This window comes from Styela clava, chromosome 8, assembly GCF_964204865.1.
Source record: "Styela clava chromosome 8, kaStyClav1.hap1.2, whole genome shotgun sequence".
Lineage (NCBI taxonomy): Eukaryota > Metazoa > Chordata > Ascidiacea > Stolidobranchia > Styelidae > Styela > Styela clava.
The window spans coordinates 11028382-11051266 of NC_135257.1; the positions used below are offsets into that span (position 1 = coordinate 11028382).

Below are 22885 nucleotides of genomic sequence, written 5' to 3' on the forward strand. Positions count from 1 at the left end.
TGTGAAGGCTACCTGTGAGAAATTGGCGCGACTGACGCCACTTGGCCTGACTTTTTCTCAAATTTTCTCTGAAATTTCATGTCCAAATTACGTAGTATAGGAGATGTCCGCGATCAGGCTAAATGCTAATTAAGACTATTATATCCGCTTTTAATTGGTAGAATTTCGACCGGATGGTGTTTGAAGCCCTTGAACAACGAACTCGTTAAATTGATATCACCTTTCGAAAACATAATAACATGATTGGCCCATACAACATCAAGCTAATTGTCTGTCGTTTTGTACGTACATTTGAAAAACCAAGTGCAATATAAAATCAATGTAATCAAAAAGTCTATGAACACTAGATCACCAAGCATGGGACATAAATGCTTATTTGATAAGTATTAAAGAGCGACGTGCTCTTATTATGACGCAATTCTTTGTATCACAGGCGTAATTCGCTTTATTATGATTTTAACAATTTCTAGAACTGGACAATCACTCACACGCAAGCGGCCATTTTTCTTCAAAGAACTTGAGAGAAATTCGCTAACTTTCTTTTTATTCGTGACATATTAAACACAACTTCATCGTAAAATAGCTGAGATTACTTAATAACATTACAAAAATAACATTGAATCTTGATCAGCTGACCTCGATTTTAAAACGTTTTCTGACTCACGCAGCACTCCACAAATAATCTTCTAATTTCTTATAAAAAAAAAAAAAATCTTGGAACATTGCGAAATTTATTAGAAATGTAGGTTTCAAAAACAAGTGGATTTCTCGTACAACTTATAATTAGTACAAACCAAAGCTTTTCGGAGATGTGAACAACACAATAAACCCATTTCCGCGCTTGCTTCATAATATACTAACACAGATTAAAAAAATTGTGCATTTACGAACGTCATTGCTCTAATCTTTACATGACATTATTAATGGTAGTGGTTATATAACCTGCAATGCAAACATAAGCAGCTTTCTGCAAATAGAAACCTAATTAGCATAGGCTGTATAATACCCAAAATATTTCTGGAACAGTTTCAGGATAAACAAGTAAAGCGTACAATCAAAACAACGAAATAATCTTAGAACAGCCTACGCATTGCTTTGCAGAAATCAATTTCCCGCATTAGGTTTCCGTCGTAATAATGTATTTGTAAAAAAATAAGAATGTCAGGGGGAAAATTTAAGAATCTATAGAAAACATTGTTTATCTATTGCAACTAGTCTCGATCATCGTTTTCATTTATATTTGAAACAAATATGCTAATGTTCATGGTATTGACATGATACCGATACCTTTTTAATTTTTGCAAGCATATATAAGACAAAATCGGAGTTTCAAAACATCGGTATTTGCTTTGTAATCTAAATTTCTAGAAAAACACAAAAATAGCTTACCCACTGTGTCTACACGAACCGGATTTACCTCAACAATATGCTTTGAAATATTTAATAATATTATTTATTGTTGCATGAAATGCACTCAGCAAATCAAGGATGCAAGCTTTCGATAGTTCCCGTGAATGCGGTAATGACATACACACTCCGACCCGAATGCACATTTGGAACGGAACAATTCGTGAGATGCTCAAATTAATAGTTGGAATGTATTTTGCTCAAGATATTTCCATCAAGAAATTTGTGTGACCTGTATCTATACGCATATCTAATTCCAGATTCCCTACCCCTGACTGTTATCTGGTATATGTGACAGATATGTTTGAATGGAGATAATGATCTTTACAAAATTTTAATGTTTGAATCGTTCGCTGTGTATAACAACAGTTTTTCTCAGAATGGGTTATTATCTAATGCAAAACGAACAAGGCGTACAGAGCTTAGTTTTGACCTAATTTGCATAAAACTTTTTTTCTACTGTTTGGTCGATCCATATAGTAATACAAACAGTATAAATAAATACGGCAGTTTACGTAAATAATTCGGAAAATTTCAGTTTTAACTAATATATAAATGTTTTACCATAATGCGTCCATCTTAAAATTAGAAACTTACGAAGTTAAATTATAGTTGATTAAAGTAAGAAATTTACAAATTAACTGAATGAATTAGTGGTTTACGTGCTGCTGCTCGGCGTGCTGGTATCGTAGTTTAGAAACATCGAGTTCGGATCGACTTCAATCACAAGTCCGTGCATTCCGCACAAGCCATCACCTCATATCACTCGGGCCTTATCAGTAATGCTTTACGTATAAAAAAAAAACGTTACGGTCCTATCACTTGTAGGCCAACCCTATATTTAATAAGTTGGCCTACAATGTGTATTGTCGGTTGTAATACACAACCGACAATACACATCTGAACTTTTTACTTATCCTTACAATATTTATACTACCTGGAACGACGCGATTACGCGAAATATTCTATATCAGAACACGTGGGAAAAGATTTAGGGCATGTTAAAAATACCATAATATAGTACCATGTATGGGTATACCGTAATTACGCTTTAAGGCGTTGTGATTATATTCAATTCATGTTTGGCGCAAAGATAATTTTCTCAAATATTACCAACTAACCGCAATGAAGGCATATAATTGGAAGCCAGCGGATATTTAGTTTTTGTTCTAATTTGTGGTAAAGTTCATTTAGCATACGTGATCTGCAACACATTACTCTCTACGTGACTTTTGTATCGTTGTGGAACGTACATGGGGTTACTTACCGCTTTAATTATGTAATTTTGACCTAAACGATATTTCTGTGTATTGCAATCTATGCTTATCACGTCGTACAAATATATTCATCTATTTTAAAAACGATTTTTTATAATTTTCCATATAATAACTTCATCAATCACGAACATCCTGACTGATGTTAATTAAAGATTTGTTTGTTGGGCAGTGTGCTCAAACATCAATCTCCCATTTGCTTGTGTTTTGCACCAAGTGGAAATTATGTTGACGTTATTGGCACCGGAAAGGGGGAAAGGGTAAAGCCGTTTCTTGACAACGTATGTTTAAAAAATTTCGTGTCCCACTCGTCCCACGTGTATGAATCTCACCTCACATGGATACTCTTAACCGTCTGCCACGGTATTTCATCTATCCTAACCCATAACATAGGCCTATCATGCGTTTCACTTAATATGCTTACTTCAGTCACCATATATATATATATCTACCTCGACCCAGAACAGTGCGAAATGTGTAACAAAGGTTGACAATTGTGCTAAAGGGGAACAAGTGAGACCACCACATTTTGAGACATCTGCTGGACAGCCATCGGCTGAACATTTTGTTTTGACATTTGTGATATCTGTTGACGTTGCAGTTTGAGTTGATTGCTGCACGTTAAAATTTTGCAATAAAGTCCTTGTATGACTTATTACTGGCTAATTGGTGTTACTTTGGTATGCAATCTCATCGGTTGTGTAATCCCAGTGATATTATTTAAAGTTAGGGTTAAAAAATGATTTCTATGAGAATGACTTTATGAGATAAAACACATACCAAAGTGTCACCAATTACGAGTGAAATCAAATAGCAAAGTGGTACCAGCTAATCAAGTCAGACTGCGTCAAAATCGATCATGCAACGAAAAACTACTGCCACGGGGCCACCCACCAAATTCGTTCTAGACTAGAATTAATTATATTGTTGTATTATTGCTTATGATAAAGTTTTTCGTACAAAAAACTTCTCGTACAAAAATGTCTTTGTTACAAATGACCATTGCCCCTGTCGGTATTAGTATATACGGTATATATATATAACATTAGTATACACGTATATAGCTGCAACGAGTCTCCGTTATTTTTCTGTGATAACGAGGAACCGTATCAATATTTTTTATTTTCAAATGATCATCTCTTTATTCGTGTCTTTTAATATTAGCCGTTCGTGAAGATATTAAATTGAAATTTCTTAAAATTTATACAATGTGACTCACTTTTACCTACGCCTTCTCAAATTTTTCTTCACCAATTCAATTTCGATTACGTTTACTTCACTTCGCATTTGGTTAACTAAGATTGTGATGGTAAAATTAAACTGAGTTTTTCGCCACTGCTAAGTTTATCACAAAATACATAAATGACCGGCTGCAACTATCAAAACGTATTGCATGGAGACGAGTCTAGGTAGAAATAAGGATAATAAATGAACAAAAGAGAGCAATGCTCAAATATATGGACACGAAAGCTATTTGCAATAATTGCATCACGCTGTTAAACCAGCAAATGTTTTTTGCATTAATATAACCGCGACCACCATATTTCATAACATGTTGAACACTATTGGAAACATTGAAATGCTTTTTTATTGGCATATTGATGTTGTTTACCGCAGAACTGTAATGAAAAAAAGCAAAAAGATGAGCATAAACATAGCAGCTGTGCAAGCGTACAAATATAATGGAACAAGTTAATTTGACTGCAAATGCAGTAAGAGTAAACATCTAAATGAACTTGATATGCTCTGGCACTTACCTACGTCACATGTTAAAAATGATCGGAGAAGTTGTAATGCTTCTTCCCTAGCATACTTTCGTTATTCACTGAGAAACTGTAACAAAAAGATGAGAGCGTAATTCACTGTGGTATGGTACCGATCCCTAAACTCATCAGTACCATACCGTACCTGTAAGCCTGATACCGGTATTCGATCGTGGAATGGTTCTTCTTTGGCATATACAAACTCAATTCATTTTCTGTTATCAAAATAAACAAATACGTTAGTATACAATTGAATTTGTGCAATATTAAGTCACCGTGCTGTGTTACGGTACCGAAAATGTACTATCTTCACCAGTTCCTACCTTGTGCCAGCTTTAATTGAAATTGCAAGATGATCCGACTTGCAACTGCAGTAACACCAGATCCGAAACACTACTGTATTATAACACCAGGTACGGGTATCGCCAACGACTAACATACCGCGCAGTTCGCAACAACTCTTGGCGAGCAAGAATCACATTCGCTTCTTCGACGCTATCGCCACAAAGTGTCGCTATTTTTCATTGTGATTTCCAATTCGCACACAAAAAACGAATCTCTTGAATTTCATAGAAAATTTTGAAATAAATAAAAGTAATAGCATGCTGGAGAAAAATTCTATCTTTAATCACTGAAAATTTCAAAGAAATTGGTCCAGTAATCAAGGAGAAAAGCGTGTCTTCAAAACGTGTCAATGAACAAGAACAACAAAACAATCGTTATGTCCACTACGTGTTCAATTAAGATTGCAGTGTACAGAGAGGGTGTGCCTATAGATCATTTTGTTATTATGTTGTTGTTCTCGTTGGTAACTTTCTTTTTGTTGTTTTAAAAAAATTCTTTTTTTTATTAACTACTGCACCGATTGCTTTTAATTTCGATTTATTAATTTCAAAACTTTCTGTGGGCTCTATGTGATTCGTTTTCCACCTCGAAATTTTGTGCGATGACCTCTAAATAATTTATAAAAATCATTTGTAGCGGTTCTGCGACCTCTCTCGTGCTACACGAAAATCGGAAGTGTTTGCACCGTACCATGCAATAGACTAGGCCTATGGAAGTGTGAGACCCCACTATTGGCGTATAGGTTGTAGTGACCCAAGACCGGTCCTGGATTGCATAAGTGGGTCGTGTAGAAACTTACAGTATTTGTAAATAGTCTGCCACGATTTCAATACGAATTTACCCGCGAACTCGTCTTAATTTGACTAGTCTAACGTATTAATTTATTTTATCGCTTCAAGACGTAAACACTAAACTCTTATGTATTCTATAAATATCAGTGTGCGGATAATTACAAGATTCATAGTAATTTGGCTTTGAAAACGTTTTGACTATTTTTATATATTTCTGAGTAGTCATTGACTAATAGCATAAATAATAAATATATACCATCAAATTTCTTCAATATAAATATTAGTTAATGACTATATTTTATAAACTTGGATTGAAGTTTTGGGTACGAGCATATACTATCAACCACATCACCAATGCTGGTTACTGAATGGCTACTTTAAATGGTTTCCTTTACGGTTAATCACGTTCGAAGAGAAGATATGAAAAATAAAATCGAGTTTAAATCGCACTGCGTACTTGACGTTAAATAGCGCGTTTTGTTTATATTGCATTTTCGTCGTAAAAGTAGCTTCCTCAACTATAACCCCTATGCACTTGCACCATTGCAAGATTCTAACCAAACTAATTGAATTCTGCAAAAGCCCTCACTTGAAGCCTCTTATCATCCCCAAATTGTCGGCTGTTCAACGATTCAAATCGACCCCAGTAAATATTGTAAACCGGGGTTTGATATACAAGATCACTAATTCCCTTTGGTCGTAGTAATTCCCTTTGGTCGTTTGGTTGTTTAAACGCGGTCTTGATTGAGTATTGTTATGCGCGCGTGATCAGAAACGAGCAAAAAATGGCGGCATTATCGGAATCAGTCCAAAAATAGATTCTTTTACGTAGAAAGCTTACGCTGAATATTCGCGCCATTAGTATCATGACCAATCTAGGATTAACCGAAAGTACAAAATATTAATTGACTGGTGAAAATGTTGCTGCATAATGTTGTCTATCATCAAACAAAAGTTATAAATATTGTGCCTGTGATTTGAACCATTTTATTTATATTCGATGGCCCTATCTTTCAAATCAATCCAAAATAATTCTTTTCGATATTTGAATGATAATATTTTGCAAAACGTAAACGACTATTTGTATAGTATGTATATCTGCTTGTTGCACACACGAAATGGACCTATCGTTCGTTTTGACGACAACGAATGGACCAATCGATGTGTAATTTTAGTACTCAAAGATGGTTCAAGCCATTTTCCTTTTTTTTTCAATTAAAGGGGACAGGTTTTATTCCATCGTCCACATTTTTATTCCATCGAGATTAGCCGCCTCTATTCGGTGATCACCTTGGTGCCAAATGAACAATAATTCAATAACATAATTGACAATCTGAAATCGTTGGTATGAGCACAAAGAGGCAATTTCGATTATTTTTGTCGAAAAATAAAGTCTCTCTCTATCTGGCTTTTTAAAATATCGGCATTCAATGGATTTCAAATTTTTGGTTGTCGCAGTAAATAGTGACCAATAAAGTTTCTGAGACTTGTAAATTTAGCGAATCCAAGGAAAGTATGCAGAAGTCAACTAAATTTGAAGGATTAAGATTGGTCCTTTTGTACGTCGACAAATGATTTGCCAAAAAACGAATATTAACAAGTATCCGTAATATCTACTCATCAACCTATCTAATATCAACCCCATCAACCGAAGATCTGACTTTTGTGCATTTTAAAACAACGACGTAAGCAAATGACAGGATTACGACGAGTAAATTCTTTGATTTCTTCCCAGATAAACTCGTAACAATCCGATCGGACTTCCCCTCATTAATTATTACACGTTTGCATTGTAGATAAACTTAAATTAGCATTTACGATACTAATGTGACTCTACTGTTAGTCTTAATAGGACACATATTATCATATATATAAGTATTTTTATTATGATAGAATATCGCTTATATTTATTTTTATAAGATGTAAATCTATGTAACATGCAGGTAAATATTATACGTTGTATCATTGTGCAGCACTTGATATAATCATCACAAAACACACGGAGCAGCCACTCTCGACCTGTGGCCTTACACAGATCGCATCATTCTACATGCAATATGAGAGAACAGTATTCTATACGAGGGAGAAAATAACATGTTTCAGATAGGATTTATATTTGAGACTCTCGTTCTTTTGAAGAGCTTCGTTTTTGCCGTTGAAATCATTTGGTCCCTTTTTTGATTTGCTACTATCCAATGGAATCCGTTTACTCCAGATCCTATGGTATCTCTACTGAAGGTATTATTACTGTTGTTGTTATTTGATTTCCCTGGTTTTTCGTCCTTGACAGTAGCACCCATTAACTTACTTGCTTTTGACGATACCGATGTCCTGTAAAAACGGATAACGAATTGCAGGTAAGTTTGAAATCCGAAAATCTGTCATGATACGACAAATGACGCCCATTGAAACTTATTAACGGTATCAACGAAATTGCTGAAATGATGTAATTTTATCAAAACAAGTTGAAATACCGAAAACGACCTGTTATGGAGGGGGTTTGATTAGGGTGCATTATCGACGAAATATGAGTCGTAATTTAATACGAATGAAATTTATTTTGAGTAATAACAGAAAATATTTATTCAAATTCAAAACGTTCCATATACGTTGTGAAAGAATCTGATTTCATTGATACATGAAACTGCTCGATAATCCAGTTTCGTCATAAATAGATGAATGTGAATTTTTTTTTTAATTTTACACGAAAAAACATAGAAATCATTATTCCATGCACCTGAAGCAAATAGCTGGCTAACTAATACCATACCCACTAGGGACTGGTAACTCGATGAGAGGCCCTGGTACGCCATATGATTAAGCCGCCTAACCGGCTTTCGCCTTCCCCGGGAAAATATTGAAGTTCTATGCATTTGTTGAAAGACCACTGACTGCTTCTCGTCGAATTTATGAACTGCACACATCTCATATACAGTTGTACAAATTTTGCAATGCAGAAAATCAGTTTGGAAGCGTGCCAACTACCATATGCGGCTTGCGTCGTTTTGGGACAGTAAAATTAATAAGTTGAAAAATTAACACAAATGGCAGCACTACGTAATAACCTTTTTTCTCCTTGTTTTGAATTTGACTCAAGTGACGATTGATTCTTTAAATTTGCGGCTATGGCTGTTGCTGACACAGCGTTCTGTGAAGAAAAAGTAAAGTATAGACTTACAAATAAGTAAATAAGTAGTATTACTGATATTTTCTTGCATTTGATTTTTTATTTAACAAAATTAGCAAATCTGAATTTTCATAAATTAAAAATTTTTATATTGATTTTGAGGAATGGAACTTTTTTGAATTTTTCAGCCGTACACAGTTCCAGTAAATTGCTTCATTGTTTGTCACACGTTTACATTGTATCACATCTTGTGCGCACAAAATCACTTGAATAAAATGACGATGACAATGATATATGTCAATCCCTTTTAATCGGAAATCGTAATTCGATAAAATTTTAGATCTATATCTATAGGTTGGATTTTATCTAAAGGGATATATTATATTGATCCGATTAAACGTTATATTGTCCATAATAAATCAAAGGATGAGAATTAATTTTTCCATTTTTTGAAATCGATTTCTCTCAAGAATTATTGACTCGATGGATAATTTTGAAACGTCGTCAAACACGAGCCATTTATATCGTGAGAGAAAAAGTAAGTCACTATGAAACCTAGAAGATAAATTGAAGAAATTTAAAACAATTGGTCTTTAGGTATAGACGCTAGGGCGCTAAATGCTTTCATTCACTCATTTCCGTTTTTTTATTGGCCCAATTGGTTTCCGCACTCTCAATCTGAACATCATTCTGTACAATCAGCCAGCCAATCACAGGTGCTGCAATTTTCCGAAGGACCGGAGTCTTTTCATTTGATATTGCCTAGCCGATCTATCTCCTATCGGCGGGTGATCATGGGATTTGAACCATATATATTTAGCATGAGGCGCCAACAAATTTAGATCCAACGCTCAAAGGCCGCCAGATAACTTTGTGAGAGTGAAGTCGTTCCGAAATCAAAAGAGGGAATATGAAGCTCTGAGGAATGTCCAGGAAGTGTTATAAACAAATTTCACTACATTTGATGGCGCGATGATCAACTACCATCAATCAAATGATTAATTTTTATTATATATTTGGTTTCTGGTTTAAATGAAAAGGACACTCGTCACTGTTCTGTTATATAATATAAAAACGGTGAATAGGGTGTTTTGACTTCAATTGAAACTACATAAAAATACGACGTTTCTATTATTTACCTTTACCAATTTGATTCCATGCGAAGGGCCATCAACATCACCAGGAGTTGGAAGACTTTTATTCCAACCGTCTGCACCATGTAACCAATATGTCGTCATCATTCCTCGACCCTATATGGTGATTGTAAACATCGATAGAAGTAAAATGCATCAATATGGTATGAAAGTTGACTGCAATACCTCAGATATATATGTTGCTTGAAAACAGTTATCTTATCCTATCTTTGATGTGTTTTGGGTATGATTAACTATGACTAATATAATAATCATTCGCTTATTATACAACCAGATGGACACTCTGACGTCACAACCTCTGTAAGACGATACATTACGTGAAAAATGCATTAGGGAATATATATTCTCACCCCACGAAAATTTACTATTTTGCAATGTACTGTTTGGCTGCTGTCCAGTTTACATTTATCTGAGTTATATTTTTATATTGTTTATTGTGTAAGTTTCTTAATTTTTGGCCACCATCGTGAAATAACAGAAAAAATTTTCATAGCCCTGTCCCTGTGTCATATTGATAAATAGGGCTGTTACCTTCAGTTCAATAGTCCCACGTTCTTCAAGTTTAAATCCCAGATCACTTTTCACCAACATATTACGGGTAGAATCGCTCACATGTATTCGGCTTGCTGTAAGATAAAGTATGTATTTATAAACAGAAATGAAAATGGTATTTGTAGAATATAAATTAAAAAATGTCTAATGGATGAATCTATACACACACAATTGTATTTGAGAGGGCATTGAAATACAAAATAACAACAAATTATGGTACCACAATACAAAAATATGAAGTCATAGTGTCATCAACGGCTCTATTTGATACAAGACAATATATTTTCTTGAAGTTTTTGCTTTGTGTATCAATATTGTTGACAATAATTACTTACGTATTCCAGTACTCTCCAATCTAGAAGCAGTGTTAATTGTGTCTCCAAACAAGCAATAACGAGGCATCGTCAAACCCACAACGCCTGCTACTGCTTTGCCTATAGAAAAAGAATTAGAGACATGTTATTTTAAAACTTCTGCGTCGTCCTGAACTTATTCTGATAAAAGTCATCTGAAATTTTGAACGTTTTGTCATTATAATATTCAACTAGGATGAATATGTCAAATTAATGTTAGATGAGAGCTATTTCCGAAAGGGACATCTAGTGTGCGTTTGGGAAAATGATTTATGTTTTACCGGTATGTCATATATCATTTGCAACTCAACTTTTTAGTGAATTTTCTCCTGATTTTCAAGTGTGATTTCGAAACTTTGCCTTGAGGTAATATTCATAAAAGCAAATGGTAATGGTAACCTAATATAATATAGTACCTGAATGAAGCCCAATACGAATTCTCAAGACAGTATCCGGCATGTGTCGAATTTTAAATGCTGCAGTTGCACTCATGATGTCTAATGCCATCAAAGCAGCTTCAGGTGCGTGCTTATCACCGATGCGCTGAACAAAGATTATGATAGGTTTTTTGTATCGCTATTGCATAAAGTCGAAAAATGAAAAACAAACAATTGTATATTAAGAAGCTATGATTTATTCTAGGGAATATTAATTTAAACTTTTCGTATATATTAATAATCTGTTTTGGATTAATAGGAGTTTATTGCATTTGATCTGAATAATATTTATTTACTTGTGTTGCGCTATTTATCTAGGCCTACTGCTGAATGTTTCTAATATAAACTCAATACTGTTGAGAACATTAACATCGTACCTAATAAGATGAATTCAAAATGCTATTCGCTTTACTAACCTTTGGAATTCCGGAAGACACCATGTACGCGTCTCCGATTGTTTCAACTTTGTAGACATCATATGTTTCGATGATCGCATCAAAACATGTGTATAAATCGTTCAGTAAATCTACAACCTGCAAAAGGTATGATATCTTGAATGTTTGTTCAACGGCTTCATCAAATGTTATGTTGCCGTAACTTACTTGCATTGGTGTGCTCTCTAATGATATCGTAGTGAATCCACAAATATCACTAAAGTAGATTGTGCAGTTTTCAAATGTCTCTGGGATGACAATATCATTTGACATCAACTTATGTGCTACCGTACTGCGAAAAAGATTCATATCATTATGTGTTTTAATTTATAGCAAATTAATTAGAAGAGTTGAAAGACATTTTGAAGAACACAACATAATAATTTCATTTATGCAAAACAACGATGCGCACTATGGAGTTAAAAAGAGGGGGATCATTTCAATAGACCCATCAAAAGGTTGTGGTGACAACTGAACTGCGCGTGTCCTTGATGACGCACCTGTAATGTACATGGTGGAATAGTTAAGTATTGGGGACATGCGCCCATAATTTACCGATCGGGGAAAAGCATTTATAAAAATAGCATAAATTATTCTCAAATTTTATGTGCCTTGCTGATGCAAACAAGGGGGCACTCAAAAAATCATTTTGGGGGAATATGATCTTACGGCGGAAGCATTCTCATGAGCAAGGATTCAGTTTTCTTTTTCTCTTCATCTAATTCAGCTGTCCTTTCAGCAACTAAATCCTCTAAACTGCAACTGTATTCTTCCAATTGTTTCATCATGTTTTCAACAATGTTGTGTTTCGTACCTTTCCGCATCTTTTTCATTTCATTGTTGACGACGCTGAAAAATAGTAAATTTTACCAGAATCCATGAAGAGTTAGCAATATAAACCCTAACGAACAGAGGTAAAACAACCTGTGTAATCATTCAACGTCTACATTTGAGTTGTAATGAATCTATAACAAACCTGAACGTGAGACGAAGTTGAGGTTGCTGTTGCCAACATTGTTTTATGACGCGGATCATCTCTGGAGATATCTGCTCGTCACTAATTGTCGGCCTGGGAAATTGAAAAATTCTATGTCAAATGTTATAATTTCATAAAATTGTAATCGAAGTAAAATTTAAATACAAATATATCTACAAACAATAGCATGTCATCAATCTCGGGAACGTTCAGCATATATTCTTGGCGCATTGATGTATTTGTCGTTGAAAAGTTAGGCCGATTTATAAATAATTTCGTGTAATAGGACAATATGAAAAGGTTCAGTGAAAGCTGGATTGAAATATTTTTTTAAATTAAATATTAGCAATACTTAGATATTCAGTTGATTCCAAATATGTACATTCCAAATACTTTACCTGGTCACTGGATCCGCCGCTTTGACTCTTTTTATTATTTCACTGGGTGATAAATTTAAAGTGCAATACGGTGTGTTACGCAGAAAGAGTTCCTAAGAAGATAAATTGATTGTTAAGTGAAAAGTGTTAAGTGTTAAGTGATAAGTGAAAAGTTAGTGAAGTGGTCATTCAGCGTATGAGATCCACAGTATGCAAATATTTTTGTCATCAGTTATGTAGTCTACCTGGCATATGATAGCAAAACTATAAGAATCTCCTTTCTGTGTTCCGCTTTTTCTTTTGTTTTCGTCTAATAGAAGTTCTGGAGCTGTCCACAGTAATTCTGGTAATGAAACATTTGCAACAATGCAAAAATATATTAGAGCTTTATATTTTTAAATATACGGGTATTTTGGTCTAGCATGTCGGCTGTACGGTCGCTATTTATCGATTAGACAAATATTTGTCCAATTATGGATCTATAAGCTATTAGCCCCAAAAATGTTATAATATTAGTAGGAATTCACGCACATATAATCGAAACTTTTATAAAAGCTTCATAATGAAAAAGAAGGGAGCCATGCTCAAATATATGGACACGAAATAGTACAGGTAAGCAGCCTGTCACCTGTAGTAGTCTACCGGTACCGCGGTGTTCACGATTTCGCCGGGCCACAAGATCGCTAACGCTAAGGCGAAATCGCCACAAGGAGCGCAATTCTTAATTTTGATGACTTCATTGCAAACAAAAAAACGAATACCTTAGCGACGACAGAAATTTTTGAAATAAAAAATAAAAGACTACTGGCGAAAAATAGAATCTATAACTACTGAACTTTTCAAAGCAATTGGTTCATTAGTTAAATAGAAAAGCGATTTTTTTTCAAGCGGTAACAACAAAAAGAAAAATATCAACAACAACAACAACATAATAATAAGAAAACGATGCATAGGTCCATTTCGTGTCCAATAAAAACCAATTCTGAATGATCACCACTGGGTGGAATCCCAAATTTTCAAGAATCCTAATCTTTATTTATTACGGAGAAAGAAAGCGAAATACGCAGATTAATCATGGTTTCTTGTAGTTGATGGCTGTTGTGGGTGGTCTAACCCAAATACGTGAACCTGCAAGAAGTTTGGCAGTAATAGTGTATATGATTATATCCATAACGTGATATGAACTAACAACGATCTTTGTGCGGGAGAAGTTCTGTTGCATTGGGCGGCGTGTTTCTAACACATGCGCTAACCATTTATTATCAATTATATATTAACAAGGGAATGTCGATTGAGTGAATATATTGATTAAACTTGATCGATTTTTACATATATATTACATTTCATAGAAATGATACCCGTGAGACAACACAATGATCGATATATTCCCATTACTTGTCATATATATGTAGTCAGATAAATACGGTTTGAATTAAGTTGTCATCGAATATTGACAGCAATGTAATGCATACACATGTAATGTATGCACATAGGTAACATTCCTGTTCATTATTACACATCCGTCTGAATTCTTCATAGTGTAATCCCAACGAAACTTGAAAGAAAAATATTACTAAGTGATGAAACTTGGCAGCTGGTGTTTTCTTTAACAATAGGAATCTATTGGCACCTAAAGCTTTAAACCTGCAATATCAGCAAACCTATACAGCACAAGGACTGCCAAACCATAGCACATCCAATCTAGTTGTCAATTCCCCACCTGCAGGCTCTTCCTCTTTTTGTTGAGTTTTAACGAGGGAATTATGAATATTATTAACTCCATAATCAGTGATTTTCAAAACAAATCTGGAATCAACTAAACAGTTGGATGATTTCAATTTTCCATGACATTTCAGACTACTTCCGTGAATGTATTTCATTCCCTGTGATAAAACAAAACTAAGGCTGGAAATTAGTTTTCAAATACACAATTTCTCATATCATATAGCATAGTCGTCCTGTTACGCAGATTTCTTACGCAATTTTCCACTTTTGTGAAAATGAGCAAACATATACTATTGTGGCGGGACTGAAAATTGACTCCATTTTGTTGCGTCCAGGTCGGACGTGTTTTCGTAGCGCTGTATTTGATCTGTTCTATGCGTGTATTTTTGCTGGATAACGAAGTTCCCACTTCCGTCATCATATTATTATTGTGTGTCTTTGTAGCACACAGAATCTTCGGAGGGATTACAAATTTAGCGAGCATACTTATCAATAAAATCGCACAGCTGCACTATCAATTTATAATAATAATAATAATGGACTTACCTTGGCTAAATCATGTATCATTGATAGCATAAACGTCACATCTAGCTTACAATCTTTATTCATAATAAGTCTTTGCAAAGATCCTCTGGGACAGTATTCCATCACAAGACCTCGTATTGCTGAACCATGATAAATACCATATGTGTAACACAAATTTTCGTGCCTCATTCCAGATAACTGAAAATCAAATTTGAAAAATAGGGAACTGTTTCGACATCGACGAATATGGTATTTCGGTTTATTATGAGCAATGAAGTAGTGGTTTATTAAGTATGTGAACACCTTAACTTATTTGTCCCAAACATGTCGTGCCTCACAGATGGGACACGTGCTGCACTTGTTCCACGTGCCATACTTGTTTATTTTGTACTTATATTACTTGTTCCATACATGTATCTCTTGCCACACGTGTCCCATCTTTATAGCACTTGTCCGACAAATATCACATTATATTACTTATTCGGCATACTTAATGAATGAATAAAATCAGAAATACTTACTGTTCTGAGAACATCTTTAGTCGTTTTCCAGTTTTCTTGTTGACTTGTCTGCAGTCTCTTGACAAATACCATTTCTCCCTTTTTAACGAAAATATTAAAATAGTTTTAACATTTGCCCTCTTTTTGTTTTGTAACTTCACAAATGTTGACTGTGTTATAAGGATTTGATTCGTTTTTTTCTATTTATTTATGCATAATTGATAGATGCCTGCTGTGGCATGAGTTGAAACAATTGCTGTTGAAACTGTCAGTTGACGACATAGAATCCACAAATCGGAGTTACTTGCAAGAATCGTAAAGGAAATAAACTTCCTTGACTAACAAAAATTTCTATTGTGTGCAGATGAGAATTTAACGCTTTTATTGACAAATATGTTTCTTGTCCAGTGCATTCTAGTTCGTATAGATTTCGTGGATTACTCTATAAAAGTGTTTTAAACTAAAACTACACACTTTTCTATGTTGTAATTAAGATTTTATAGGCATTAGGTGGCGAAACAATAACGCTATGAAATAAATATGGTTTTATACTTACGTCTAAAGTAGCTAACATGTTTTCTCCTGGTGCAATTGTCGGAACTTGATCAATACCCAAAGTGCAAACACTTCCCATGCGGGATGTATTTGACCCATAATCCAGTAATGAACTCCCGATGCCAGATTTCGTTTTATTGTTTGGAGGACTGAAATTCAGTTGAGTGTATAAAATTGTTGTATAATTTATAATATTTATAATCCAATAATAGACAATGCCTATGCTGTATTTCTGTATTCTTATAAAAAAAATTGATCTAGCCAATTGAAGTGATGAAATAATGCGGCATATTAAAGTTCATCATACCTGAGCAGTCGTAAATCTTCTTGTGACAGGAATAATTTTCCTGATCCCAAGTCAAAAGATGGTCTTCTTCTCCTATGAAATATAAATTGAATCGCTATGAAATACTTTGTTATTTAATTTGGACTCTACCATGATACAAAAAGTTGCAATACACAAGACAAACACACAGAGCAGAAGTAGTAAACAGTTGTTACGCTTCAATCATCGATAGTTTGTTTGCATTGATAGGTGGATATGAGTTATTAATTAATTATTAATTAATTAAACATAATCTAATATATTTAAATATGAATGAATTTTAAATATATCATTTTTAATCAATCATAGACGTCAGCGCATAATTGTCGTCATTATTATTTTATAACTTTTTAGTTTAATTTTCATTCTTAAATAACAATCTACTTTCAAACCTTGATAACCTCCATATTGCATAAGCAGCTATGTAAGCCGCAGTCATACCGAGCATAGCAATAAACAAATCAACAACACGCAAGTTTCCTGTTGTCACATGACAAAACAAATCGTCTTTTTCACAATCACCGTCTGATTTCGGTTTTCCGTTCTTTGACCAAATCAGACCTTCAGGTACTTTTTCTTTCATCTAAATAACGAAAGCTTTGTTAGAGTAAGCCAGCCTCGCCGTTGAGCGTTCTATACATGCTTGGATGTATTTTTTCAGTCGAATTCATTGCTCATATAATGAAGCAATGTTTTGTTTCTCAGTTGGCAATTTTACACCTACATTCTGAACAAGAGATGACTTTTGCTTATTCGGTATCTGGATAACATGACTTTAGCAATTATATTATATTTGCCGACCGCTAAGGATCGACACATTTTTAATTGGTCCAAATCGCGAGTATATATGCCGCTTTTAAGGCAGTACAGTGATAATATAACGAAGTTGAAGTCAAGTTTGGAAAGTTTCTATAATAAAATAAATGAGTATGAATTGAAGATCCAGAAAATCCTAAATTACCTATGCTTTGGCGAACTCACATAACAGGGTAAGTAGTAAGTAATAGTACGAATTTTATAACATTACGTCAGAGATAGTTTAGTATCAATCAATAAGTTAATATTAGAACTAAAATCAATATATCCTGTCAAAAACTTGACTATGTATCACCTCAAAAGCTCTTCCATCTTTTGAAAGATAAATATCCATCATTGGGACCATCAGTGATGATGTATCTTGACCTAGAAGTAGAAAATTGTATCGACAAATAAATTTGAATTAAAACGGGCTTCAATGTTTAACACAGTAAATGCGTTAAATCCGAATCATTGTAACAAACCAATGTCCGAATGTGTAATCCAGTGTAAAAGTTTGCTATTCTACTTGATAATGTACAGCTTGTAGAATATAGCTCACGAATAAGTAAGTATTATCAGTTTTTTGAAATACGTAGACAGAAGAAAAATATAAAATATTTTTAAATACAATTTTCCATTTCAAAAAATAGAAAATTATTATTTAAAACAGAGAGAAACGTATGTAGGGCCATCTCCATTTTGTTCTATGGTAGAGCGAAGCAAATGATAATGAAAGTATTTTTGCAGTTTTGCTACTAAAATCAAAGAAAAGGACCGAAGTGTAGAACGGCATCAATTCTTACCCTTCGTTATATCCAGGTAATTGTACAGATAATAAGATGGATGTTCAAGCAGATTTGTTTCCGAAAATCTAGGCATTTCTGCAAACTTCATGTCACGGACATTTTCCAGTATTTGTTGATTACTGTAAATCAAATTACAAAATTTCTAATCTGTCTTTAGGCATTATAGAGTACATACTTGCTTACTATTTTATTGATATCACAAATTTCAACCCCCATAAATATATCCGAGGCCCAGGGTATGGCGATTTTCTAAACAATAAATTCGAAAATATGCAGATCGTTATCTAAAATTTTAATTATCAAATGTGTAATAAAATCAACTTAACCAACGGCATCTCTCCAGTCATGTTGAAATAATCTCGTAAACTGTGTTTGACTCACAATCCGATAAAAGCAATGGTACGATTATGTGTACATCGTGATTTATGAGATACTTGAATAGGTTCCCGTACATTTGAACCCACGTACATTTGAACCCACAACAATTGCACCTGCATACTATTGCACCTATGAAAATTTTTCGTTTTGCGGATATTTGAAATCATACTAACCCCAACCCATGGGTTTTAGCACCCGCATATAGATTGAACCCGCGGATATATACATGGGTTCAAATGTACGTGGGTTAAAATGTACAGTTACTACTTGAATACCGTATTTTGTGCTTGCTGAAAATGTTCTCTATAGGTCGAAATTTTTTTTAGGCGTCCACCTCGATGTGATAATATTATATTACCTACCGTACACTGCACAAAATACCAGTTACTTATTCCGGTATTACAATTAAAGAAAGTGAAGTGTTTTGGTAATGAAAGTAAAATATTTCGTTATTTTATGCTATCATTTATTTTTGTCGAGCTTAAAAGTTTCAACGCAAACTTAACAACATAATTAAACCATATAACTTATGGCGGTTAAACGTAATGTTTTTTTGAAAGAAATTATTCGGCGTCGGATGCAGACATGGGCAAAAGAAGGCTCGCGGACCAAATCCGACCCGCTGAGTGATTCAATCTGGCCCGCCTGATGCTGCCACAACCAAGCTGAAACCAAATTTAGATGTTTTAGCTGAAAATAGCTCATGGTATTTGTTGAGATTGCGATTGAATTTAGTTTTGGCACGAGGCTCATTGTTTTCCACGGATTTTTGTAACACTGTAAATATTGTTCATAAAATGCAACTTTTTACGTCACACTTACATGGCCCGTCAGTCTAGGTGGGCAAAATATTTGGCCCATGGTCCAAAAACCGGGCCTAATGGGTATACGCTTTATATTAGTCGTACATGCTGAAATTTAATGATCGTGTTGTTATGAATGCGCTGGAAATTTTAAACTCGTCTATACTGGTCAATTGTAATAACAAAAAAGTTATTGGTGTCGTGGGCCAAAACATCTGTAAGCCCATACAAGAACGTTAGGTTGATTTTTGTATTTAGACTTTATCTATCTAACTTCGCCCTCGAATCAGTTTTGACGAGGGCACAAAGATGAGATTCAGAATCGCAACTTCCAGCAGCTTTTTCGTCTCGAATAATAAAAAACAATCGGTATTCAATATGTTATGAGAATATAAATTTGAATTTCAAATATTGCATGGAATTCAATCTTACCTTATACTTTTAATTTCATAGTCAATTTTTGCTTGGCGTTTTAAGGTCTTCATCAAGATAATAAGAGCATCGGAAAAATATACTCCAAGTGCTGACATTTCGAGAGGTTTGTGAGTGATGGGTTGACTCGATGTACCAACGTAATGTTGAGTGAGAGATTCCAGTATGAATTCTAAAGCAGGCGACAAAAGCATCATGTTGTGCGATGTTAATTTTGACACCGGATTGCTGTATATTTTCTCCTTTTCTTTTTCTATCTGTAGAATGTTATCAGCAATCGCGTCATCGGCTACCACGCTTCTTACGAGCCTTTTCAACAGCGTCGGTTTTTCGAACAAAATCGTTGTTCGCGAATAATTGACCCTTTGTAAGTCAGAAGTTGCATTATAAAGAATATTTTTGTTATTGACAGTTCCAAATTTCGTCGTTAGAATATTCGGAATTTCTCTTTTCTTCCTTGATTGTTCTTCTTTCTTTTTCCTCTCTATTTCTCTTTGTATCGCTTCTTCTTTCTTTATTTGTATGACGTCATTTAGCGATTTTTCGTTATAAAACTTCCCGATTGGGTCAATCCACATAAAAGCTCTATCTGAAGATAACGTTGACGACATCGTCACAAAACGATCAATGACGCTGTTGTCATCTTTGTTTTCAAACGTCGTCGGGGCACATATGAGTATAACTGTAAAATATTTAAAAACTTAGTTTACATTGGTAAAATACTTGTTCTGGGAAAAAGTTTGTACATACAGTTTTACTAGGTATAAGATTGGATTTTGTTATTTATATAAGAGGTGTTGGAGAGGTTGATGAACATAAAAATCGTTATATTGAATGATAAATGAAGCATGAAAATTACAAACTTACCTTTACAATGCGAATTCTCGAAATCTGAAAATAGCTTCTTCATAAATTTGACATTTTGTATCGATTTGTTTCCCTTTTTCTTGGCGTTGAAATTTACAGTTTGATAATATTTCAATGCAAAATCCTTATTGAGAAGCAACTCGTTCCTGAGTTCTCCACAAAATGTGTTCCAGGGTTCAATATCTACAGCTGATAGCAATGCTATATTGAACCATCCTACTCTTCGTAAAATAGCAAGGGAAGTTTTAACAGTTTGTTGACTGTTTGGGAAAAACTTTACATGGAACGGAAAAGGCTGTTTTCGAAAATTTAAAACTTGAGAAACTTCTGTCTTCGGTATACAACTCCATGAAACACATGGTATACGCCACATATTCGAAATTAAATCTATCGCGTCGCAGAATAAATTATACTGTTTTACACTTGCTGAAAGTGAGTTATCGCTGTCCCGACTGACACATTCTTCTACAAATTCACCAATAATGTACGCATCAAATATGTTCTTGTTAGAGCTGATTGCACTTACTAGCTCTCCCGCATCACAAGGTGATCGCAATAAAATATATTGCAGAGATACCGCTGAATCCGGTGTAAAAATAGTTGCGCCTCCATTAGAGCTTTGAGACACGTTTTTGTAAGTGTTAAGAACAAATTGTATTGCGACCGAAAGCCGATCTGATCGTTTAATATCTTGCCACTGAGCGTTATCACTCGATAAAATTCTACTATCTGGCATTGCAGATCCGACAGACTCTTGTCCCATACCAGTAAACTCGGATGATATAATCCCAATCGTAAATTCCGTTTGTTTGTCGATGTTCCCTGAGCGACTAAATCCAACCCGAAGCATAACAAGATATGTCAAGTAAAAGTACGATATCGTAAATCGCATGTTGGTCCAGTTTGGATGTTGTAAATGGCTGCAAATTTGAGATTCCTTGTGACTTCATACCTTACAAACAAATGTGGTTTTGATAAATAATCCCACCTGGAAAAAATTGACTGAAAACTTCCCAAATGAAGGTATTGGAGCTCGAAAGCTACTTGTTGTCAGCATGTGACCTAGATTCTGTAAATATATTCTATATATATATATATCATAATATGCAAAGTCATAATAAAATTTTTATTTTTTCTTTGAATATGTTATATCTCTCATTATATTGGCTCTCTTGCGCAGATTTCCAGCTGAATTTGTGTATTTACGATTTGTTTCCACGTTTTCATGTGGATAAATCAAAAAAATACATCAAATTTGCTATAAATGAATCTTAAAACGATATCTATTTGCTCACACGTACGGACAAAATCATATTTGCATGTCGAAAATACACCCTTTTCCGAGTTAAAATAGTCTGACCGTAAAAAAACATATATATATATACAACTTACATACCCACGTTTAGATAAATTTATGCTCTCTTCTCTCTTACATTTTCGCATCGTTTTTTTTTCTCGTAACAAATCGTTTCTCTATCTAAAACTACCATTTTTTCAACCTGTAATTGTGAAACGATTCTGATTCTGATATATTGACGCAAAGATATTTTGTGTTTTTTTTTGGATACTAATCAACTGTACAACTTCCGGTAAAAATTAAAAAAGTTCTTTTATTATTCGATCTCATTGTGATTTGACTACAAACCCGCACTTGATACCAAAATTTTAGCGACTCAATACTAAAGTTTTGCTACTCCAATTAAGTTTTCTGGAGAAGATGTAAAGATAAGTAAAGTATTCTATTCCAAAAATACACCCAATGCTAAACCTCATTGCAACGCACAATTCTCTGATTCGAATGCCGTCACGGTCAATAACAACTAAATCCAAATCGACATATAATAACCCCTCATGTAGCGCTCACTGCATTCGTTGGATCAATTGCGATAAATAATCCCGATTTTTTCATTTAATATTCGTGACATATGTTCAATCAGTTATAGTGGGTTTTGATCTGCACACGGTCTCATTTAATATTCTTAAATGGTCACATAAGCCGATAAATAGATCGCGATGCTAAAAACGTTATACCGACAAAATGGTTCCGATTGAGAAGTTAATTGTATTCTCGGTTGAATCTAGGAAACGTAAAACTCATAACACTCATCAATATTTATACCGGCTTATCCACATCACACTCAATTACCGTTATATTTTGATTAGTCTTACAAATTGGTGAGG

The 22885-nt window shown here is 34.3% G+C and overlaps 1 protein-coding gene and 1 long non-coding RNA gene across 2 annotated transcripts; both read right to left on the reverse strand.

Annotated features, from left to right (window-relative positions):
• Window positions 1-3902: 3902 nt before the first annotated feature.
• LOC120346732 (uncharacterized) lies at window positions 3903-4872 on the reverse strand. The gene is made up of 4 exons (XR_005570026.2): window positions 4768-4872; window positions 4590-4659; window positions 4439-4514; window positions 3903-4300 (listed from the first exon to the last, which is right to left on the reverse strand). It is a non-coding gene; the product is annotated as an uncharacterized LOC120346732 (long non-coding RNA).
• Window positions 4873-7440: 2568 nt separating this feature from the next.
• On the reverse strand, window positions 7441-21770 carry LOC120346289 (retinal guanylyl cyclase 1-like). Its single transcript, XM_039415994.2, has 22 exons — window positions 20705-21770; window positions 19838-20519; window positions 18222-18343; window positions 17732-17802; window positions 17013-17203; window positions 16603-16674; window positions 16297-16444; window positions 15762-15839; window positions 15262-15438; window positions 14711-14873; window positions 13236-13333; window positions 13012-13103; window positions 12614-12706; window positions 12307-12486; window positions 11806-11929; window positions 11620-11736; window positions 11183-11309; window positions 10749-10847; window positions 10393-10487; window positions 9847-9957; window positions 8646-8728; window positions 7441-7911 (listed from the first exon to the last, which is right to left on the reverse strand). Exons 1-22 carry the CDS (start codon window positions 21594-21596, stop codon window positions 7680-7682), a joined length of 4047 nt encoding a protein of 1348 aa, XP_039271928.2. The 5' UTR covers window positions 21597-21770; the 3' UTR covers window positions 7441-7679.
• Between the last annotated feature and the right edge of the window lie 1115 nt (window positions 21771-22885).